Source organism: Squalius cephalus, assembly GCF_949319135.1.
Source record: "Squalius cephalus genome assembly, chromosome: 2".
NCBI classification, from domain to species: domain Eukaryota; kingdom Metazoa; phylum Chordata; class Actinopteri; order Cypriniformes; family Leuciscidae; genus Squalius; species Squalius cephalus.
The window spans coordinates 62,662,742-62,686,464 of NC_137123.1; the positions used below are offsets into that span (position 1 = coordinate 62,662,742).

General features: G+C 39.7%; 2 protein-coding genes across 2 annotated transcripts; both read right to left on the reverse strand.

Annotated features, from left to right (window-relative positions):
• Positions 1 to 17,902: 17,902 nt before the first annotated feature.
• LOC307150468 (uncharacterized protein) lies at positions 17,903 to 19,452 on the reverse strand. The gene is made up of 2 exons (XM_079857742.1): positions 18,999 to 19,452; positions 17,903 to 18,779 (listed from the first exon to the last, which is right to left on the reverse strand). The coding sequence occupies exons 1-2, from the start codon at positions 19,071 to 19,073 to the stop codon at positions 18,135 to 18,137; spliced, it is 720 nt and encodes a 239-aa protein (XP_079713868.1). The 5' UTR covers positions 19,074 to 19,452; the 3' UTR covers positions 17,903 to 18,134.
• LOC307150479 (uncharacterized protein) lies at positions 19,254 to 20,444 on the reverse strand. The gene is made up of 2 exons (XM_079857752.1): positions 19,584 to 20,444; positions 19,254 to 19,281 (listed from the first exon to the last, which is right to left on the reverse strand). The coding sequence occupies exon 1, from the start codon at positions 20,038 to 20,040 to the stop codon at positions 19,672 to 19,674; it is 369 nt and encodes a 122-aa protein (XP_079713878.1). The 5' UTR covers positions 20,041 to 20,444; the 3' UTR covers positions 19,254 to 19,281; positions 19,584 to 19,671.
• Between the last annotated feature and the right edge of the window lie 3,279 nt (positions 20,445 to 23,723).

The following is a 23,723-nucleotide window of genomic DNA, read 5'->3' on the forward strand; positions in this document are numbered from 1 at the left end:
ATCTGTTTAAAGTTTGGGACCTTTTTAAAGTGAAAAGAACTGAGACAGATTCTCTTTTTTGGTTACTCGAAGAACCCATGATTTATGGTGCTCGTCTGGATATCTCACATGCATGTGGACTATCAAATGGTGCTCTTATTAAATCCAAAATTGTAACACTGGGGCGTTTAATTAATGTGACTGGTCCCTGTTTTAAAAATGTGGAAAATGTGGCTGCCTTATTAGGTATTAAATCAGTTCGAATTGTTGAAAGATTTCTTCAGAATTTGCAGTCTGTATTTACAGCGAAAGAGTTGAACATGCTTGGAAACTGTTTTGCTAAGAAACTTCTGCCTAGCGATAAAGATGCTTTTCCAAAGTGTTTTTTGTCCCCAAATATAGGGGAAAATTCTGGAGTTTTTTTGGAAAATGTATCCGATATGGATTTATATAAAGTTGGGGGAAAAGTTTTTTACAATGCTTGTGTAAAAGTTTTCAACAAAAAAGGGTTGCATGAAAGAGTTGATTCACCTTGGCGCACTATTCTTGAAGTTCATGAAAATGTAAAACCAGAGTGGAGGGCACTTTATAAGCCACCATTAACAAAAAGAATTGGAGACTTACAATGGAGAATTGTACATGGTATAATTGCTGTTAATTCTTTTATTTCTATTTTAAATCCAAATGTTAATCAAGAGTGCCCTTTTTGTTCTCAAAGAGAAACAGTTTTTCACATGTTTATGCACTGCTCAAGACTTAAGCCTTTATTTGACTTGTTGAAGGATATTTTCATTCGTTTTGATGAGAATTTTACTGTAACAGTTTTTATTTTTGGTTTTAAATATACCAGAAGAAGACAAGATGAATGCCAATTGATTAATTTTATTGTAGGCAAGGCAAAAATGGCAGTATATGTTAGCAGAAAGAGGAAAATTGAACAAAAAGGTGATTATGATGTTGTGATGATGTTTAGAGCCATGATCAAAGCTAGACTGCTAATTGATTTTTATTTTTATAAAGCTACTAACTGTCTAGAAGCGTTTGAAAAGATATGGTGCCATAGAGGGGCATTGTGTTCCGTTATGGACAGTGAAATTGATTTTTCATATTTTCTATAAACATTTACATTTGAAAGTTTTTAAAATTGTTAAATATTTTTGTAATAAATGTTTTTTGAAAAATCAAAAAATCTCTCTCTCTCTCTCTCCAAAATTTTTGTTATATAATAATAATGTATGTGGACTTTTATATTGTTTTATATTGCTTTAAGTTTTTGATTGATGTTTTATAATGCATCATACACATGAAAGATTAAGGGTTAGTTCAGCCCAACATGAACATTGCCATTATTGATCTACATTTTCTCCATCTTCATCTACATCTACATTTATCTAAACAAGATTCTTTGATGTCATTTCTTTGTCCTCTTTAGTTACTGTATCTTCGTTGTATAGAAAATTAGTCCAGTCATTTTAAGCCAAAATGGGGCTCAACCTAGGATAAATTGCAACAGAATCAAACTCAACTGAGTTTGTATCCTCAATATGTCCTGAGTAAGGGAAAAAAAAGCCCAGAAGAATCCCATTAGGGGAAAGTTTAGAAAAAGACCCAAATATAGCCTATTCATACGCCTATTCATTCTTCTTCTCACGTGAATAGAGTAAAATATTTAACCTTTAGATATCACCATAAGACAGGAACTCTGCAATAATAATTAATAAAGGCTGGTTTCTAAAGTACTTCTTCCTGCCTCTATGTATTAATGCTCATGGGTAGCCTAAATGGGTTCCACTCAGACATTAACATTAAGTATTTTACTGTGTCAACAAGATTCAACAAGACATTTTCACCTGGCTATCCCCAATGTTTAGACCTGTTGTGGTATTTATGCAAATTAGCATATACATAATTAGATTATGCATGTTAACAAACAATTTCAAAAAACTTGTAATACATTTTTTGTTTGTCTTGATGCAAGTAGTCAACTCAGAAAGTTTCATGGTGATATCTAAAGGTTAAATATTTTACCCTATTCACGTGAGAATAAGAATGAATAGGCGTATGAATAGGCTATATTTGAGTCTTTTTCTAAACATATTTGGGTATTTTTCCTTACTCAGGACATATTGAGGATACAAAATCAGTTGAGTTTGCTTCTGTTGCAATTTGTCCTACCTTTTTTCATAAAATGACTGGACTAAATAGTGTCTTGAAGATTCTGCTAAACATCTCGTGACAATGAGTTTAGATGACAGAATTATCATTTTTGCCTTATCTCCTGCAACACGTTATGAAATGCAAGATCATTGGGTTGCATGTGACTGAAACAGAAAGACTGATAAAGCAAAGTGCGGAAAGGAAAAATGAGACAAGACAAACTCTTCCAAAATAGAAAATGTTCTTGAATATTTTCTCGGAGGTTTCTCTCTGATCTGAGATGGATTTGTGCTCTTATCATGTGCGTAGCGTCATGCGTATCGCAGAATATTCAGCTCGGGTTCTCTTCCGCTCACGTCCTTCATCCGGTGCTTTCAAACACAAACCTGTCGCCTGTTACTGATCTTATTAAAGCTTTGCATTAGAGATCTCTAAAAACTATGCATTTGATAAATGATCAGACCAATATTTTCTTATGCACAATAGCCATAACAGGAAAAAAACTCACTTTTAAAAAAAAATAATGCATAAAACTCAAAAACCTACTGAGCTGGATTTGCTCAATAATGAAATTAAATTTAATTCAATAATGAAAAGCATTGAAAATTAATCGAAATCAAACCGAAATTAAATCAAAATCACAATCCCTATCCGTGTAATGTTTTAAAAATTGTTTGTGTTATGTTTATTAGAATAACATAGCTTGGCAACCAATCAGTTATGAGGAGAGAAATGGTCAAATATGAGGGTCCCATTTCAATAGGATTCTGTCCTAGACGATAGACTGCAGTGAAGCTCACTCGAGATGAAGGCCTGAAATCTCACACACTGCGTGTGAATGCAAAAATGAGTATATAACAGGAGGATTTCAAGCGTTTTTGTGTTTAGAAAATTCTCAGAATTGGTCAAAAAAAAAATTTCTTCTGCATTTGAATATTTCCAGCCTAACGTTTTCACACCTGAGAGTCTGCACCAAAGTTCATGTTTTGATTCATTTCATACATTCAGTAAGTGTTGGTTTGGTTTCACATTGCAGTTATGCGAGTGCACTAAAGAACTTTACATACACACTTGCGTCGTGTCGTCATCATCTCTGTGGGCTGCATCTTGACATTGACTGGTTTGTAAGCGGACGTGCGTCTGACGTCAGCGTGTTGTCAGTTCGGCGGGAAACTTTGACAAGAATGAATGAACAGACGCATATCGTTGCCACTATACTGTTATTATTACGGCATTACTCCCTGCAGCTCCAGCTATACTCGAGGAGAGTTCACATTCGCCAAATCAACGTCCTCGTTGTGCGAACATTTGATCGTCGCCGGCCGGAAAAGAGGAGGAGAGGAATGCGAGCAATCCTGCGGGAACATCCGGAACTTCCTGTAAATGTTCTGAAAGTCCGAACCATACAGAAAATGCGTTCACACTAGAAACGAACCAAACCTTTGTTCAGTTTGATCCGGACCAAGAATACCTCTTTACGTCTGACCACATTTGGTCTGTTTGGTCCGGACCGTGGTCATGGGGAGGTTTCACACCTGTGATCTTGATTCGGATCAAACTGAAAAGTCAGAAAATCCAGACCAAACAAGGTAGGTGTGAAAGGGCCAGTCAACATACAAGCTCAAACCTCAAGCTATTTGAAATCTATGTGAAACAGTGAGTTTGAAAATAACATCTGTCTACCTGCCTCTCTCACACACACACACACACTGCTCTTTCATCAGATGAAATTCAGCCAGTGAGTGGGTAGAAATGCACACAACTCCTCATATCGGCTCTCAGCTCGGTCCAGACGTGCCACTCCGTCAAAGTAATTGTGGCATTCTGCTTTTCTGCTAATGAGGAGGTAAAATATGATCAGCCATTGGAAGTGGTTATTTGTGGCCTCTCTCTCTCTCTCTCTCTCTCTCTCTCTCTCTCTCTCTCTCTCTCTCTCTCTCTCTCTCTCTCTCTCTCTCTCTCTCTCTCTCAATCTACCTCCACACATCCGTTTGTAATTATTCCTCCGAGACACTCTCACCTGCTCCGGCTTTAATCCCACACAGGGGCAGCAGGGGAATTAAAGTTTAACTGCTATCTGTGTGTGTGTGTGTGTGTGTGTGTGTGTGTGTGTGTGTGTGTGTGTGTGTGAGTGAAGAACCAGGTCCTTGCGATGAGAATGTAAGTGTAAGAAAGTGTCACACACAATCCAATTCAATCAGTCACTAAATGCACTGCAATTGTGCTGAGCTTTGAGTATTTCAATTAAATCATTGTCATTCTTTTGGGTTCAAACACACCAACTTTCCATGTAAATTAGGCTTGTTATAGATAATCACAAAATTCAGGGCTATTTGCCTGTGCAATTACTTTCAAATTTAGATATACAATTTTGGTAACAGTTTACATTAAAGTTCTCCATTTGTTACAGGATTAGTTCACTTCAGAATTAAAACGTCCTGATAATTTACTCAACACACGTCATCCAAAGATATTCGTGTCTTTCTTTCTTCCGTCGAAAAGAAATGAAGGTTTTTGTCCATATAGTGACTTCAATGGGGTCCAACAGTTTGAAGATTGTAATAAATATTGGAAAACAAATGATTATGAATTCTTCTGATAAATCTTCTTCGGATAAATCCTCAGAAATGGTATGTATTAAAGACTATCATGCATGCTTTGAATGTAACGGATGGAAATGACCCAGAAATAAGAAATGTTAATGTAACACACAAGGTTGAGATTTTTATGGACGATCTTATAGTCTTATAGTTCCACTAAGGCTCAACTCCCTCGGAATGATTCATCGTGCACGCCAGTTAATAAAAATGATCTTTCAAAATAAAAATAATATTAAAGTCCCCCGTAGCCAATCATGTTATGCCTTAAAACTCATCTTTGAACAACAAAATGTTTTTTCCTTGAAAAAAGTTCTTCATGCCTTAAAATAGCTTAAATGTAACTCAACACCCTTGCCTCATTTAGTATTCGCGGCTCTATGAATATGCAAATGAGCCCCGCCTCCACTCACTCACAGCAGCGAGTGAGTGCAGACAAGCTGAACGATTAAATAGGAAAATAATACACATTGTAAACAGTTTTATGGTTGAAAATGAAATAAACTGCTCAAATGAGGATGTGTTGAATTTGCAGGACAAGCTCAAATTATCATAATTTGAGCTTGACTTGCGAACTTAAGGGTCATTGTTAGAGGTGTTGTGTGTGTGTGGGTGTAAGTGTGTTTAGGTTGTTAGGACCACATGTATTTTTAAAGGGAACTGTGAACATCGTTCGCCTCAGACCTGGAAAATATGTGAAACTAGAGAAAGGTCAAAAGGGCTGCGATAGTCAAACTTACCGAATCAGGCTTTTGTGTATGTGCTGCATTAAACAGGTGTGAAAAGAAATGAGATATTTTGAATATGTGCTTCTGCAAGCTTATGTTAATAAAGGACTAGTCTAAAGTTTGACCTTATAAGGGAATAAGCTGTATTATAATGACAGGCCATGGTAAGAAGGCCCAGAACCGGGTTAGTGTAAAAAGCCCTGAGTGGTTTTTTTGGGGCGCATTTTTTGGGGGGAAGACTTTTACGTGTTTATGTTATTTTTACCTTCGGAATTTTTATCTTTGTATTATTCTGAATCTTTTTAAACAAAACGAAATCATGTTGTGGTGATTCGTAAAACTTTTTAAACAAGTCTAAGGGTGTTTTCACACCTGAGAGTCCGCACCAAAGTTCATGTTTTGATTCATTTGATACATTCGGTAAGTTTTGGTTTGGTTTCACATTGCAGTTATGCGAGCGCACTAAAGAACTTTACATACACACTTGCGTCGTGTCGTCATCATCTCTGTGGGCTGCATCTTGACATTGATTGGTTTGTAAACGGACGTGCTTCTGACGTCAGCGTGTTGTCAGTTCGGCGGGAAACTTTGACAAGAATGAATGAACAGACGCATATCGTTGCCACTATACTGTTATTATTACGGCATTACTCCCTGCAGCTCCAGCTATACTCCAGGAGAGTTCACATTCACCAAATCAACGTCCTCGTTGTGCGAACATTTGATCATCGCCGGCAGGAAAAGAGAAGAAGAGCGAGCAATCCTGCGGGAACATCCGGAACTTCCTGTAAATGTTCTGAAAGTCAGAACCATACAGAAAATGCGTTCACACTAGAAACGAACCAAACCTTTGTTCAGTTTGATCCGGACCGAGACTACCTCTTTACATCAGACCAAATTTCGTGTGTTTGGTCCGGACCGTGGTCTGGGAGAGGATTCACACCTGTAATTTTGATTCAGATCAAACTGAAAAGTCAGAAATCCGGACCAAACAAGGAAGGTGTGAAAGGGCCCTAAGAGTAATTTTTCCCTATCAATATTTCATGAATTTCTGTAATGAAATATTAATATTGGCAAACGCCCAGTGCATTCAACTGGTTAGAGGCACCGTTGAGAACCCTGAATCGACATCTTACATCCTCAATCTAACGGTAAGGGCAATGTTTAATTGCAGCAGATTAGTGGTATGTTTTATGGATAAAAATACAACAAGATCCAAATGTGAGTTTCAGTGCAGCTTCAAAGTCTCGACACGATCCCAGCCGAGGAATAAGAGTCTTATCTAGACAAACCATCGACCATTTTATCAAAAAATTAAACATTTAAATACTTTTTAACCACAAATGCTCATCTTGCTCTAGTTGTGATGCGCCACGCATTACGTAATCACGTTGAAAGGTCACGCGTGACGTAGGAGGAAGAACAGACCTAGTGTTTACAAAGACTAAGTCAAACGCCATTTTAATAAATAAATAAAAGGTAAAACAACAATGTCGGAACGATTTTGAAGTTGGAGGAGAAAATGAGAGACCCTACCCTACATTTTTTAACGGGAACACCCGTGAACATTCAACGTGATTGCGTAATGTGTGGTTACGTTATTACGTAATGATTAATGAAGTCGTGGACATGCGAGACGAGCATTTGTCCTTTAACTAATCCTTTTAACTTTACTACTTTACTTTAATCCGTTAACTAATCCCCCCCCCCCACCCCACCCCCCCTGTTTTATCACAATGCACTGTTTGCTTTTCACTGTTTTTGTTCATGACCTGTTTAATCTTTGAAGGTCTAAATGCAGTGATTTTTTTGGCTTGTACACCTGTAACCAAAGCTGAATGTCTTTTCACATGTAACGCATCACCCACACTGGCGCCGCCCTCTTCAGTAGCCCCGCCCCAAATTCAAAGTGATTGACAGATCTGGGTGGACCACTCTCAGTGTTTTAAGTGGAGCCTGGGAGACTCGATGTTTAGGGGGAGATGAATGGCATACCGATAGTAATCAATCAACAATAAACTGGGTTAAGAGAATGTATTTTAGCATCAAAAAAATCTGACATACTTCAACTAACTACTTTAACTACGAACTTTGGAAAATGCTTCTAAAGCATTTGTTAATCTTCATTATTGTTAATTCCAACATGTACTAATTATAAAATTGTATCTGTTAAGCCTAAAAAACTGTCTCAGTTGGTGGTTTATGGTAATATATTTCTGGTTGCCAATATTTATTTTGGTCAAAAATAGCCAAATGAAACTGTTAACATAGACGTCGCTGTGGTTCCCACTGTTAACCATCACAGGTTCAGGAGAGCAGAAGCACTTGTGGAGAGAAAACATTGGGGATTCACTCCTGTAAATAAATGTGATTATCACTCCCAAAACTTGTTTTGGGCAATATAACTTCTGGAAATGTGTTTATCTATCTATTCCTGGATACAGTTTGGTAATTTGTGTTCCCGCTGGGTGTTTTCTTACTTATTGAGAATGTCTAATTAATCACTGTTTGACTTCATGTTATCTCTAAGAGCCAGAGAGTTTAAAATCCACTTTCTGGGGTTTGTGGGAGCAGATTATCATCACATGAGTACATGCATGTGTTTCATACTCTTGGGTTACATGTAAATGTATGTTTTCCATTGCATTCAATCAAGGCAAAACATTTAAAAAAATGATTTGCATTTGAAATGGTAAAACAATAGATCTAATGTTGACTTGAATGAAAAGTGACGCTTTGTAGTTGTCAAATGTTAGAGGAATGTGCTCATAGTTAATGACTCTCCCTGTGGTTAAACCTCCTGAACATCAGCTCTCAGATCAGTTTATCTGATATGAGAGTTTTCAGTTAAAAGTTTGTTATGGGGAACTTTTTCTTTTTGGAATGAAACCGAACGATCAGCTTCAGGCTTTAAAATGAGACGTGCGTTTTCCGTTGCTTTAATGTGATATCAGGATGTCTGTGTTATCCAGAGTCACCAGAATATTGAGATTCATATCAACCATTCCTTTGCTTATGAAACCAACCAAAAAGGCTCATGAGAGTAAGAATTCCTCGTCATTGCCTGTAACTGTTTCATTCTGTTAAAGAAGAAAGAAAATCTAATTTTCTAATTGTATTGTGTGTCTTTTTATTTCTTTTCAGGACATTTAGGAGACACTTAAATTAAACTGAATGCAGAACTCGTTAAGTCAATGCAACTTCAATCCCTCCTGAAACAGATTGGACCAGATTAACCTCCAGTATGGTCTTTAAGTGCCCCTATTATGCTTTTTCTAATATTCCCTTTCATGCAGTGTGTAATATAGCTCTTTGTGAATGTAAAAGCTCTACAAAGTTGTGAAGCCGAAAGTGCATGCTGAATAACATCTCTCAAAAGAAAGAATCGACTCAGAACAGCCTAAACGAGTCGCCAGTAATTCGATTTCCACTTCCGTGACCTGCATACCTAACTCATTTGCATAATGGTTTTCATTGGCTGCCCACAAACAACGTCTACTTTGCCCCGCCCTGAAACACTTTAGCTGGTTTGTGTTGATGCTGTTTTCTGCTCTGCGGAAGCAAATTCTCTTTGTAAACACTTCCAAAGGATGGAGATGTGAAGTGTCAGTGGTTAAAATCATCACAGCGATACAACAGCAGTCTAACCTGACAATTTCTTCTCAATTCAAATGTTCGGTGATATCTTTCAAAGATTTTTTTTAAATTTTGGTGTTAGTTTTTCTCTATATAGTGTTAGTAGTGGCAACTAGTAAATACAACTAACACCATGTCCTAACCAGACGCGATGTGTTAGGATTCCAGGACAAATCATTTATCTGTCCACACTAGACACTAGATGTGACTGCGAGATGCGTCAAAATCAGTCAAAACCATAGACTGTAAAAAAATATGGACGTAGTGTCCGTGACGTCACCCGTAGGTTTCTGAAGAGCATTTTTGAAGCCTAAAGTGGGCGGAGTCGGCCGTCGCCATCTTGGCCTTGCGTCACTCCCGGATGGGCAGAGGCGGGGCGTGAGCTGGAGCCTGGCTGTATCAGAGCCCGTACTGGCTGTATCTGAAATCACCTAGCTCGACGTGATCGAGTTTTTAGTTCAGGCTGGGCATAGATAATAAACATATATGATATATGTTTTTCTATGCAGGCTGGGGAAGTAATTCTATAACGTTATATGCAACTGACAGTACCAAGTGCGACTGCACAGCCTCGCGCTAAAGTGACAGTTGATGACAGTAAAATACACGGCTACAAATGAGACTGTATCGTGATTCTGTACTATTCTGCTAGTTGAAAATGTATAATGCAGGAACTCTTAATATTACTCTGAGATTACTCTGTGTGACAGTGATTTATGTGCATAACGTTACATGTCAGTCACTCCTTTTTTATAGTCTATGGTCCGTCAGCGCGGCATTGCTCGTCAAGTTCATAGAGAGCTTATTCAGTCCATTTTAAATTCCGATTTTGGCCGCCTCTCAAATGGGTTAAACCATAGATATAACGTTATTGCCTATGAAGTTCAAGTAAATGCGTTAGAAAATCCGCGCTCATTCAAGGATGTGCATTTTTTGCATGGACGGAGAAAGCGGCGACGCCTGCAGGATTTCATCTGACGGTACATAAGCATATTATAATCTATCTGTTCCGCGAGAGCAGAACGAACGAGCCTTTATTGACGTTTTTAAATCTGAAAACCCCAAAAACCAACGAAATTGTCAGACATCCATTAGTGCATGTTCACAGAGGAAAACAACTGAAATACAGCGCTGGTTGTTCTCTCGAACGAACGATACTCGACGACAACGACGGAATCCTAAGCCGTGGGCGAAGTAGCTGCTAATGGGTGTATTAAATTGTATGAAATAATCCTGAAAAAAAGGACAAACACTGCAGAGATGGCAAGTTCAGCAGCTAAAATTTGCTGAGGTGAAGTGACGGCTAACAGCAGACAAACGGCTAGCATTGACATCAGCGGCAATCCACCTGTCACTCAAGTGGCCACGCCACACCCTTAATTATGCAGAACTTTAAATATTAATCAACTAAACGGATGAGTTATAAAAAAATTCACCCCCCTCACAGTTGTCATGAAGGGCAAACTTAGCTGTATAGACCAAAGCCACATACAGACACCAGGCTGTAAACACGTTTTTTTCTGCTGTAAAATTTGGCATTTTAACATGGGGGAGATACAGATTTGACTCCCTTTTGACAACAGCCTCAAGCGGCTAGTCAATGAATTGCAGTTTAACTCACTTCCGTGTTGGTTTCAAGAGAGAGACGGGGAGGTTGCCGCTTGGTCAAAACCCACAGCCAATCAGAACAGCGTGTGGGCGGAGTCAGCCAATCAGAACAGCGTGTGGGCGGAGTCTCGCGGCACCAGAGAGTAATCTTGACAGCAATCACAAGAAAATGGATAAGTCGCTACATAATCAAATTCACAAATATTACACCATTAATAAAAATACATAGGCTACTGAGTTACTAAAACAATCTTTGTCAAATAATGCATTTGTTTGTTCACAGTTTGAACGTTCTTGTTTTCATTTGTTTAATTTGAAGATCTGAGGTGAATTATCCATTGTTGCTTTTACAGCTACAAAACTGGAGCACTAAATGATATTCAGAGTCACATGACACGCTTTTAACATTAAATAAAGCTCATAAACAGTGCCTGAGATTACCATCGCCACACTGTGTTTGTTGTTCCAGCGCAACGTCGCAGAAAAATAGAAACCGTTTCTAAAATAGAATCGTCGCGTGTCGCCGTCGCGGCTGGATAGGACGAAAACTCTGATTAAAGGGTAACTAAACCCTAAACCAACTTTTTTTAGTTAATGATCTGTAAGAATGGGGCTTTATTAGTGCTGTTCATTGATTCGAGTAACTTTTTTGACATTTGGGTATAAAGTGTTTTAATTCTACAATATATGGTGTAAAAACGTCTGAGTGCTGCCCTCTTCAGGTTGAACAGTGGCTACTGCAGTTGAATTTTCCTATTGGATGTTTGCGGTACTGCGTGACGTAAGCAGGGCCCAGCTCACCACGCCCTTGGCGGTATAAAAACCATCTTGTTTCGTCAAAACCACTGTAGTGAGTCAGGAGTTGGAATTGCGAGTATTGAAAACGATCAGGATAGAGTAGAAATGGACTTCTCCACACAGCTCGCGCTGAAAAGCGACGCAGTGCCAAACGCTGCTCCTCCTGCATGGACTCCACGGCCGCAGCGGCGTCTTGATGCGAGTGATCATATATATCTTAATCACAATTTATGGTTAGGCTAAAGTTAATCCTCTGGGGTCGACAAACGCGCCGGCGCATTTTGCTGGATTTTTTCACATAGCGGCAAAATATGAATATGCCAACAAAGAGCGCGCGCTATTGACATCAACTCGATATGTCGTTATGTCGGCTTGTGACCCTGTGAGGAAGTATTTATTTTCACTCAGACACGAGCCCCATTCTCCCTTGCGCGGCTGCTTCGTTAGCATTGCCGGATGCCGATCGCGATGCGGGAGTTAAAAATGTGCATGCATCCTTCACAAAAGTATCCAGGGGGATAAACGAAGGCCTTCTGAGGGTAATCTGTGCGGTTTTGTCGTAAAAATATACATATTTAAAACTTTATAAACGAAAATAACTGGCTTCCGGTAGCGGTCGACACGTGTTCACGGAGATGGATGCTGGCGTATGACATAGGACGTAGAAGTACGTAGTAGGAACTCAGAAGGCCTTCGTTTATCCCCCTGGAGCCGGATGGATTACTTTTGTGAAGGATGCATGCACATTTTGGGACTTGAAGGAGGTGGACCCCATAGCTTCACATTATAACCACTGAAAGATCTAAGACATTTTCTAAAATAACTGAAAATGTGTTCGTCTGAAAAAAGATTGACATATACATCTCGAACGGCTTGAGGGTGAGTAAATCATGGGTTAAATATCATTTTTGGCCGAACTATCCCTTTAAGACCGCAGTTTGAGCCAGTGGCTCTGGCCCTGTGTCCACAAACAATTAACCCTCCTCCACTTCAGGCGAAGGTGGGGGAGAAAAGTCCTCGACTTCAAATGACAGCTCTGTTGCAAAGCTACTTGCGTCACTCCAGTCACTCTCCATTTTAGAGTCTGACAGCAGCCGTCAATCACTCCGTCACTGCGGGTCTCAGGTGCACGCCCCCCCGCTCAGCCCCGCCCTCGGTTCGTCCCCTCTATCTCCGCTGGGGTCAAATCAAGTCAAGTCAAGTTTATTTATATAGTGCTTTTCACAATACAGATTGTATCAAAGCAGCTTCACAGTGTTAAATTAAAATAATACATCAATGTTTGTTTCTAGTGGAAAACGTCCACGTTTGGTAATGCTGATCAATAGTATCGTTGATTGATTGATTAAATTAAGTATCCCCAACTGAGCAAGCCAAAGGCAACAGTGGCAAGGAACCGAAAAACTCCATCAGGTGACCTAATGGAGAAAAAAAAACCTTGGGAGAACCCAGGCTCAGTCGGGGGCCAGTTCTCCTCTGGCGTTTATGAACTAGAGGTCGGATTTAACTGTAAGATTAAAAGTATTATATGAATGCCTGGCTGAAGAGATGCGTCTTTAATCTAGTTTTAAACTGGGAGAGCGAGTCTGAGCAACGAACAGTATCAGGAAGACTATTCCAGAGTTTTGGAGCTAAATGTGAAAATGCTCTCCCTCCTTTGGTGGATCTGGATATCCTAGGTATGACCAAAAGCCTCGAATTTAGTGATCTTAAAGAGCGCGATGGATTATAGGGCGATAGAAGATCCGTTAAATAGACTGGAGCTAAGCCGTTTAGGGCTTTATAAGTCAGTAGCAATACCTTGTAATTAATACGGAACTTTATAGGTAACCAATGTAGTGATGATAGAATTGGTGTTATATGATCATATTTTCTTGATCTAGTTAGAACTCTAGCGGCGGCATTTTGGACTAACTGTAGCTTGTTTATTGAGGATGCAGGACAACCGGCTAATAAAGCATTACAGTAATCTAGTCTTGAGGTCATGAATGCATGAATTAACTTTTCTGCATCAGGAACTGATAACAGAAGCTATGCTAATGGGGTCTGCCCACTTTTCCAGCATTTTTCAAATATTGCCAGTGGGTGGAGTCAGGCTCTGACCAGGGGTTTAGTTACCCTTTGACACGGAAACGTGTAGTTAGGACACGGTGTAAGTTTCGTCATGCTGGCATGTGTGGAAAGTTTTAAACCATGTGTGTTACAACTAACCCCACGTTAGTTTGTGTCCCGCTCACTCCTACTCCTGTTGGACTTTAGGATGTGTCCATGGCACTCTTTCGAATTAAAAAGCCTTTGTTATGCCACAAAGACTGTCCTGGTCACAGATGAGCCGGCGAGACGCGCACCAACAATTCGTCCTCTTTTGAACTCTGATATGTCTCCTTTTGTGTTGTGTGGATTGCAATATTTCATATACAGCTGTGCTATTGCTCTGCAAATTCATCCTTCACACTGGGCTCTTACTGAGGGAATGTAAAACGAGTGAAGATGTGCTTATATAGGCATGAAACCTCCAACAATATATTGGCCAGCATTTCAGTTTCATTGTCCAACCCTGTACGTTCACGCTGAGCTTCTTCCCTTTATATCTGCTCTCATAATTACTCACAGATTCAGTCACGTTGCCTGAAAGTTTGTATTGTTGGCACAGTGAGTGTACTTTTAATTAATGAAGTTTTTCCCATCAAATGTGTTATCATTTCTTTAATTTGGTAATAACTTCAAGAAAAAATAATAATTGCTGAAGATCCTAATTATGTGACCTATTCATCAGAGGAAGATTAAAAATTTAAACTAAACAAATCAGAGGACGACACAAAATTATGTCTTTCTGTCCTGGAAATGAAAATGGGGTCTGGCTAATTTCTAATCATAATCTTGAAATATGAAAGCAGACAGACAGCAAGTGGGTCCAGTGAGCAGAAATGAAGCTCTTTAAATAGTCACAGACGTCTCTGTCCTCGTCCATGTAATGTTAGCTAGCTCACTTACTCACATATGAATATGTCAATAATAATCTGATGCTAACAGTATTCTTGACATCTAACCTGTCGTCATGTGATGCATTTAACCTCTTTCGCCAGATAATGTGCATTTAATGAGAACATGAGTTTAGTCAAGCACTTTTGACCAATGTCATCTGACTGATTTTGAAACGTTATGGACGTTAATGTTTTTTAATGAAAATATTAGATTTCAATCATATGCACCATTTTTACATGTATTACTAAAATATATATCCAACACAACTAGTCAATGCAACATTAACATTACCTTGACAATTAGCCATATACTTTCAAGTTTAATATCATTGCTTATTTGCTGCTATAATATGCATGACGTATGATGATTTTACCGTGTAATATTTACATGCAAAGTCTTTCCTTTGAGATTGAATAGTGTTGTGTTGGCACTCTTGACTGTACCGAAACATAGAAACACCTGTCATATTTCACCTCAAAATTTAAAATGATTAATTTTGCAATAATAATGCAAACAATACTCCAGAATATTTTACAATAACATACAATAATCTACTGTCTAGATAATAACTAAATCAGCATAAATCATATACAACAAATACTAGCATGACACATACACTGCAAAAGTTTTATTTTTGCTGCTCAAAACTTAACTCATAACTTAAACAGTTTCCTCTGATAACAGATCACTGTAAATTGTAATCATGCATTTGTATTTGTATTTGTAATGTGGACTCATGCATTTTCTGTAAAGCTGCTTTGAGATGATGTGTATTTTGAAAAGCGCTATACAAATAAATGTGAATTGAACTGAATGAATAATTTTAGTTGCATTAACTGAAACTGCATTGGTATATTTTTAGTTTCCCGCAAGCTTTGCATTTGACTGAATTGGGTAAATGTTGAAATTAAATGTTATTTTATGCATGTTTGAGTAAAAGCATATGCGGTTATGTTGACATGTGCGATGGTTAAATGGGGAATCTGGTGTTTGATGCTAATGTCAGTGCAGTGGTAAGTGCTGACAAACTAAAAATTGTGTCTAAAATTAAGATAAATTAATTTTGTGTAAACACTAAATTGAGAACTGTAAATTGTAAACTCGCTAATTTTCTTTCCATTTCATGTGTGAGTTCATTGAAAAACAAGTTTTTTTCAGTGTATGTAATTTACAAATGTATACGGAGCCCCTATAGGGACACGATGAAGGGAAAACATATGAGAAGGGAGGAATAATTATTTGTCAATGCTTTTGCGTTCTCTCTGAAATGTTTTGCGTTCCACCGAGAAACTTTAGATTTGCTCACAAAGAACAAGTTTTGGGAGCGAACGCAAACTTTATGGCCTCTGTACTTTAATGACGAGAATTCAATTGTACAGTTTTATTTATTGATTTATTTTGCATTATGCATTTGACACAAAAATGTGTTCAACTGTCAATGTTACAATTCAATCTGAATAGTGCTTGCTTTTTCTTGGGATTTAATGTTGAAATACGAGCTGAAAAGCGTGGTGGTTTTCATCACATTCACCTCCTGCTTTGTGTATTGTAATTGCATGCAGAGGAGCTGTGGAGTGTGACAGCACGTGCAAGAGAGCCGGTGTGATGGAGATGTTTGTAGTGAAAGATCCGCCTCAGGCCCAACAGGTCTCTTTTCTTCTGATGGGTTTCCCACTGTCATTAAAGATGCCAGAGAATCACACATGAACCCTCGCGGTCCCACACACCTCCAGATCACACGCACAAGAGCGTTCAGAAACAGCCCAACAGGGGAAACTAAAATCTGACAACCGCCCGCTCAACCTCGCGATTTCAAAAGCGGGATTCAGGGTGTTGGTTTTGTTTCACAAGTGCTTTATAATGCCTGGAAAACCCTGACGCAATGAGCAATGAAGTTAAGCTGCACGGCTTAATAGTGGCAATCGCAGCAAAAAATAGATGTGTGTATGTTCTGAAGAAGCGCATGAGTGATGTTTGCTTCTGCATTGCTGACTTTATGTGGTTGGAGTGTTTTTTCATAAAGTCCATTTATGTGCTGTTGCTGTGAGTCTTGAATGATTTGTGTACAGTATGCCCAGCAAGCAATTTAGCATTTAAAAGACGTCTAATAGGGTCCAAACGCAGCTCAGACGTCTAGGCTAAATTTGGGCCCAAGATTAGACTAGTCATCAATTAGATAATAATGAAACCAAACACCTTGTAATCACTGTTGACTTTGCTTACACGATGGAATATCATACATCTCGCAAGTTATTTTGGCAATAAAACGACATGTAACCAAATTCAAGGTTATTTTGACTAGACGTGTGTTCCTCATAGCCGGACTATATCGGGTCTATAGTTAACCTAGACGGTGAAATGATGGCTATTGCTTGCTGGGAGCTTCTTGTCTATGATATTCTTGTCTTGATTCTTGATATTCTTGATATTTCATATAAAAATGTATATCAACTTACTTAGAAATTAAATGATCTGTTCCAGAAAATAATGTTTTAGTATAATAATTAATGTTTAGTTTTACAATCCATTCATTGTGTTTCCAATCTTTAAAATAATACAGTGAAAAAGGCAGTAGCCTATGTGATAAACATGTTTCTAACATGTTTTATTTTGTTACACTTATTAAAGGTCCCGTATTATGCCCCTTTTGACAAGATGTAAAATAAGTCTCTGATGTCCCCAGAGTGTGTATGTGAAGTTTCAGCTCAAAATACCCAACAGATCATTTTTTACAGCATGTTTAAATTGTCATTTTTTGGGGCTCAGAAAAACGCGCTGTTTTAGTGTGTGCCCTTTAAATGCAAATGAGCTGCTGCTGGACGACCCAGGGGGCGGAGCTTCATGAGCTCGCGCTCAGTCTGTCAGGACAATTTCAGCTCACGGAATGATGATAATATCAGAAACTCTCAGTAACGGTGTTCATTTCGAGTCGGACAATAAGGCCTACAGAGTCAGAGTTCTGTATAGAGATGAAACAGGTATAGTTTAGTAGTTTAATTACGGTTATTATAACGTATTTGTCATCTGCTTGTATGTATCCATTATTTATTAATAGCCTACAAGTCTGCTGTCTGAATGATGATCAAACATATACTGATGAGTTTAATAAAGTTTATTGTACATCACACAAAAGATGAAGCGTCAGTTTTACTTCAGAAAATCACCGTAAGAGCTGAGTAAACACAGTAAGTTATAAGAAGTGCGCAAGTACATCAACGAATTTCGGTAGAGTTGAGGGAGCATTCCTGTGGGCGGAGGTTAGTCAAAACACGGTTTTACAGTTTTTTTCAATTGCTTACACACAAAATAAAAAATTTGGCTCATTGTGTCAAAACTCAACACACAAGATTTCTTGACACAGCACTTGGAGATCAACATCTAACTGCCAATGCAAAATAACATTCTGCAATCAAAACGTAACACTCTAACTTGAAAAGGCCCTCTTCGGATCGATAGGAAACACACATGCACATGCAATATAAACAGTCAAAGCAAACACAACACACAGGTCAACTGTACTCAAGACACTGCCTACATTTGTAGTCTGTAAACCGTGTTTATTTCCACAACCAAAACTCAGTGTACAGGTGCAGAACTACTATAAGTATTGAACATCTGGTGTAGGTGTTTCTATTGCAGGTCCATGTCAGGGATCTCGTCGTCGATTGGGGTCGGGCCACAGCACCTCGTCCACATCACAGGCAATGTCTTCCCTTGCCAGGCAACGGGGAAAATATCTCCGTGTGTGGCGTATCCACCCATGGATCGACCCCACCTCGATGTCCCCACATGCCTCCTCCATCGCTCGCAGGAGCGGCACGCGTACATGTGGTAGGCGGTCATAGACCTTCCACCGCCATGCCGAAAAGAATTCCTCGATCGGATTTAGGAACGGGGAATAAGGGGGCAGGTGCAACACTATGAAATGGTCGTGGTTGGCAAACCAGTCCCGGACCAGAGCAGCCCGGTGGAAACTGACATTATCCCAGATGACAACAAACATGGGCTGCCCTGGTCTGTCCTGTGTGACCACAGCATGTAGTGCATCGAGAAATGCCAGTAGGTGTGCAGTGTTGTAGGGTCCTAGGGTGGCATGGTGATGGAGGACCCCTTGACCACTAATGGCGGCACACATGGTGATGTTGCCCCCGCGCTGCCCGGGGATGTTCACGATGGCCCTTTGGCCGATGATGTTCCGGCCCCGACGTCTGGTTTTTGCCAGATTGAACCCAGCTTCATCTATGTAGATGTACTCATGTTGCTGCGCTGCCGCATCGAAGGCCAGGACAGTCTGTAACAGAACATGCATATACCAAAATGTCACTATTGTGTTCCTGAATACAGCGGTACTGCCTCTACAATGTCGCACAATGACTGTGGATTGGGTTGGACACATTCGGATATCACCAAAATGTTGGCAGTGTCCCTCCAACCATGGAAGGGGGGCGACTGCAAGGTATATATCCATGTAAACACACAACTGCCATTGTAGTGGTACTGTGGCACTCACCTGCACATAGTCATAGCGAAGGTTCTTGACTGCAACACTGTTCCTCTCAAATGGAACCTTGTAAAGTTGTTTCATGCTGACGTGGTGTTCCCGCAGGACCCGGGCGAGTGTCGTCGTACTGACACTGTGCACATTGTGGAAAATTGCGTGGTCTTCGAGGATGCGCTCACGCAATTGGCGCAGGGTGATGGTGTTGTTTGCCACCACAAGGTTGACAACGGCCAGTTCCTGGGCATGGGTGAACACTCGTTGCCTCCCTCCCACGGCAGGTCGCCTGGCAGTTCTGCAAACAATGCATGATTAGTGTCGATGGTTAGGTTCTGTTCCCCATCCCGTACTGTCATACTGTACGTGGTGAAATACTGTATAACCAGATTCAGCCAGAACGCTGATGCACAGCAAATTTGAAAACGCAAATTTAACACTCTCAGAGTTACAGTCAAATTATGTAACACTCCCCCAGGGTTTATATGTAAACCACTGTAAAAGTGTTAAATTACTGTAACACTGGAAAATCTACACTAACACTAGACAATTTGCTGTGTGTGGATCTGTGCAGTCCTTTGGCGTTAATTCAGGACATACCTGTTTTCTTGTCGGTATGTCCGAATGATGCTGGCTACCGTGAAGCGGCTGAGGTTGGGCCGGACCCTCTGCCCGGCCTCCCTCATAGTCAGGCCATGGTTGATGACATGGTCCACCACAGTGGCCCTGATGTCGTCAGTGATAGTTGTGCGTCTGCCTGGTTCCCGTTCAGGTTGGTGCCATTCTCCTCTCCCTCTTCCCACGTCTCTTCCTCGTTCTCCTCTCCCTCTTCCCCCATCTCGTTCTCCTCTCCCTCTTCCCCCATCTCGTTCTCCTCTCCCTCTTCCTCCATCTCTTCCTCGTTCTCCTCTCCCTCTTCCTCCATCTCTTCCTCGTTCTCCTCTGCCTCTTCCCCTGTCTCTTCCTCGTTCTCCTCTCCCTCTTCCTCCATCTCTTCCTCGTTCTCCTCTCCCTCTTCCTCCATCTCTTCCTCGTTCTCCTCTCCCTCTTCCTCCATCTCTTCCTCGTTCTCCTCTCCCTCTTCCCCCGTCTCTTCCTCGTCTTCTCCTTCCCCTTGGTCCTTCGGCCTCCATATTCGCAATTGTATCACGACAGGTGCGCATACCTGAGTTCTATTTATAGTGCTACAGCTGTGACTGATTGGTGTTCAATTACCGGTTAAGTGTTTTACTGTGTGTGCGGGGGTGTTGCTATTGTCGCATGTGTTTTTATTATTGAATGGATGTGCTGTATGCAAAGTGTTTCCTCATTTTCCAACGTGTGTAACATACAACACTGTGTGTGTAGTGTTTTGCACCGTGTGTTGCACAATTGTTTGCAGTGCAATGCCTACAATGTGTTTATTCATTTGGTGCCTGTGTGTAAGACATGCATGCAAACGGTACGGTTTTGACGCTTTGATCTGGGCATTCACTTTTTGTGTTTTAGCAATTGGGAAAAACTGTAATGACGTCATTAAAGAAGGAAGTAGAGGGATGTAGTCCAAACGGGCCGTTCGATGTAGTCGACTTCTGTTAAATAAAATATCTCGCTTGGCATTGAACTTTATCATTTTACAGATATTATTTATACTCTAACAACAACATTACACACTAACTAAAGTTTGAAACATGGGATCACGAAGAACGGGACCTTTAATGTTCAATAAAATACTTAAGAAACATGCATTTAATCCCTCTGAAAAAATTGCACGCATGCTCAGCTCATCAGCTCATCGGTTCTCCGTATCGAACGTGTCCGAAAGAAACAGTTCTCGGTTCTGTACTGGTGATCCGAGAGCCGCTGTACCTGTACGTTCGGTAGTGCGCGCATGCTCAGTGTCAGCTGCTCGTGCTCATCACTTCTCTCAGCACAACATGTCTCAGTTCAGTGAACTGTTGGATTTACTGGAGTAACGTATGCCTACTCCGGCATATTGGTTTATTTTGAGTCGAAGGGACTGTCAGGACTCAGGCATGTCCGAAAGTGAGTAACTTTAGTAACTTGTGGATCAGTGCTGACGCAAGACGCGAACTGTTTCGAACGATTCAGTCCGATTTAGTGTACTGGTTCGACCAGTTCACTAAAAAGAACCGGTTCAAAAGAACGATTCGTTCACGAACCGAACATCACTAATAAATTAATTGTATGAATTAATGTACTTTGAGTTTCAGAACTTAAAAAAAATTTGAGGCAATTGATTGTTTTGCCAACTTATTCAGGTTTACAGTGTACTTCATATATTTGAGTTATATTAATTGAATGGACTTAGTACTATTAACTTTATTTACCCAAGTTATCTTAACAATAAGTTATTGAGTTACTCGGACACAAATCAAATATTTTTTTATGCTTAAATGATTTAAGGCAATCGGTTTCCTCAAACGGTTTGAGTTGAACTAACTCATCAGGTTTTACAGTGCAGGAGCATGAGCATTAATAATAGTGTTTGTCTTGGCGAACAGCATTGAAACGGCATCAGTTGTTCTCCAGCTCAGAGGAAAGCAACAGCTGTCATCAGATCAGACCACACAACAGCTCGCCGATCAATATCACAACATGTTTTCTTCATCGCCTGAGATAAAGCCATAGGTCAGACGTATAGGATTCTCCACGCTCACTGCAAGACTGGGGAAGAAAAGTTCATGAAGCCGACGCATGACTGAATAATCTATAGCCTGGACGTTTCTCATCAAATTCATGTGGAGAAATAAAAACAGACACAAATGAATCAATAGCTGCCATGTAGAGTTATGAAATGAATGTGAAGCAGCTCGGATCATTCGACGCAGGATCTGATTTTAAATTATCATTCTGATTGAACCTGAACACAATCTGAGGATTCTTCATGTGTCGCCTAGAGTTTCAGCTGAAGGCCTTTATTTGCTTTTTGCATGGCAGAAACAATATTAAACAAATATTTTATATCTCTTAGAAAAAAAAAAACGATGCAATTCCGTAATTTATTGATATCAGTAAATGTTATGAATTGTTTATTTTACAAAACATTACTTCTCATATTCCTTTCATTTTTCCCAGCTTCGTAATTTTCACGTTTGTCAAACCCGGCTGTCAGCACGAGCTGTGATATGAATGAAAAGGTGGTTATTTTCCATCCCTGCAAACCTCTAATAGAACCTTTAATTACATCTCATGTCAAATTTCCCTTAATATCAGTGGCAAGTCATAATTTGTTAGTCTGAGACTGACACGCTTCCAGATTTCACTGGAGGAGAATTCTGCACATTATATAAAGTGATACCCGGGAACAACTTATTGGCCTTATTTCTCTGTCTTTGTTTTGATACTAGATTATATTATCAGTAAATATTGGAGACATTGTGTTGGAGTCATTATACATTATATGATGTTCTCAGTAATAATTCAATGAATTACTTTATGCAAACGCTCATGCACAGAATGGATAATGCGAAAAATGAAACAATCAAGATTTCAAAGAACAAATAGGGAAGAGAACATTATGACACATTTCTGACACCATATTAGAAAATAAAGAAGAAAAGAAAACAAAAAACAATGAATATTTGTCTTTCCTGGGTGACTTATATTTTACTATATGTCCTGTTATTCGTTATATTGGGGGATTTTTCCATGAATCAGCTGCGATATCTGTATGGAGACACTGAATAATTTTAAAGTGTGAATGTTATTTCCAGAAGTGCTCATATAGGTTTAGATAAAGCTCATAAATCTGCCCTTTAAACTCACGAATGGTGGTCTGAAGTCGAGATGCTCCCGCTGACAGATCCGACTGTATGTGCTTACAATGTCAACTAGATTATCGACGCCGAGACTTCACCTCTCCACAGTCTTTGATTTCCCAAAGCACTTTAATTCCATGAAATCCTTTTTCTCGTGCGAAGGCAAGCGTCGCTGTTTCTATTGTGGTTGCTAGGTGAACTTTGCAATGTGCAACTTGCTATTTTCACTTGATGCATAAAACAGGTGAAAAAAAAAAAGCTCTATATTGAATTATAAATCCCACAGATTTATTTTGAACGGGACCCGAGATATTCCGAAATGAGAATATCATGCAACTATACAGCAAGGCACTTAAAAGTTAATATCCTGCTGGCTACATGTCTTCCAGTTATGATGAAAGAATGCTAAGAGAAAATACCGTGATATTTTCCCACTTTAAGACATAAACCAGGCGTCTTGAATGAACTTCCAGGGAAATTAACACTTGACACCCCCTCACCGTCACCCGCCGTTAACCGTTAATCCCAGTGGGAGATTCCTTTACCACTATAAAGATGTGTTACTCCAGTGGGATTTATTAGTTATTAATAATAACAGCCTGCAGTCATTCTGATACGGCTGTTCAACTGCTCCTTCATTTGTGCAGATCATTTTCCTGGGAATGCTATAAACCAGGAAAACAGCATTTGTAAAGCCTGTCTTAATATTTTTGAGAACACGACAATATTTTTTTTTTATCTTTTGCATTTCCTAAAACCTTGAGCGCTGCCTCTAGACATCAGCCAAAAAAAAAAAAAAAAAAAAAAAAAAATTTCATTTGTGTTCTTTGGTCAAAATAATTGACACTTATGACTAAGGGTTTGACACTTGGTGATTTTTGTTGCACTTGCTGTGTGAACACACACACACACACACACACACGCACACACACACACACACACACGCACGCACGCACACACACACACACACACACACACA

What these genes read in the sequence shown, in the direction of transcription:
- LOC307150468 (XM_079857742.1), bottom strand. Translation starts at nt 19,073, where the DNA reads ATGAAACAACTTTACAAGGTTCCATTTGAGAGGAACAGTGTTGCAGTC. An exon ending in TTCGCTATGACTATGTGCAG is followed by an intron (nt 18,780 to 18,998) that starts GTGAGTGCCACA and finishes GTTCTGTTACAG; the next exon opens with ACTGTCCTGGCCTTCGATGC.
- LOC307150479 (XM_079857752.1), bottom strand. Translation starts at nt 20,040, where the DNA reads ATGGAGGAAGAGGGAGAGGAGAACGAGGAAGAGATGGAGGAAGAGGGA.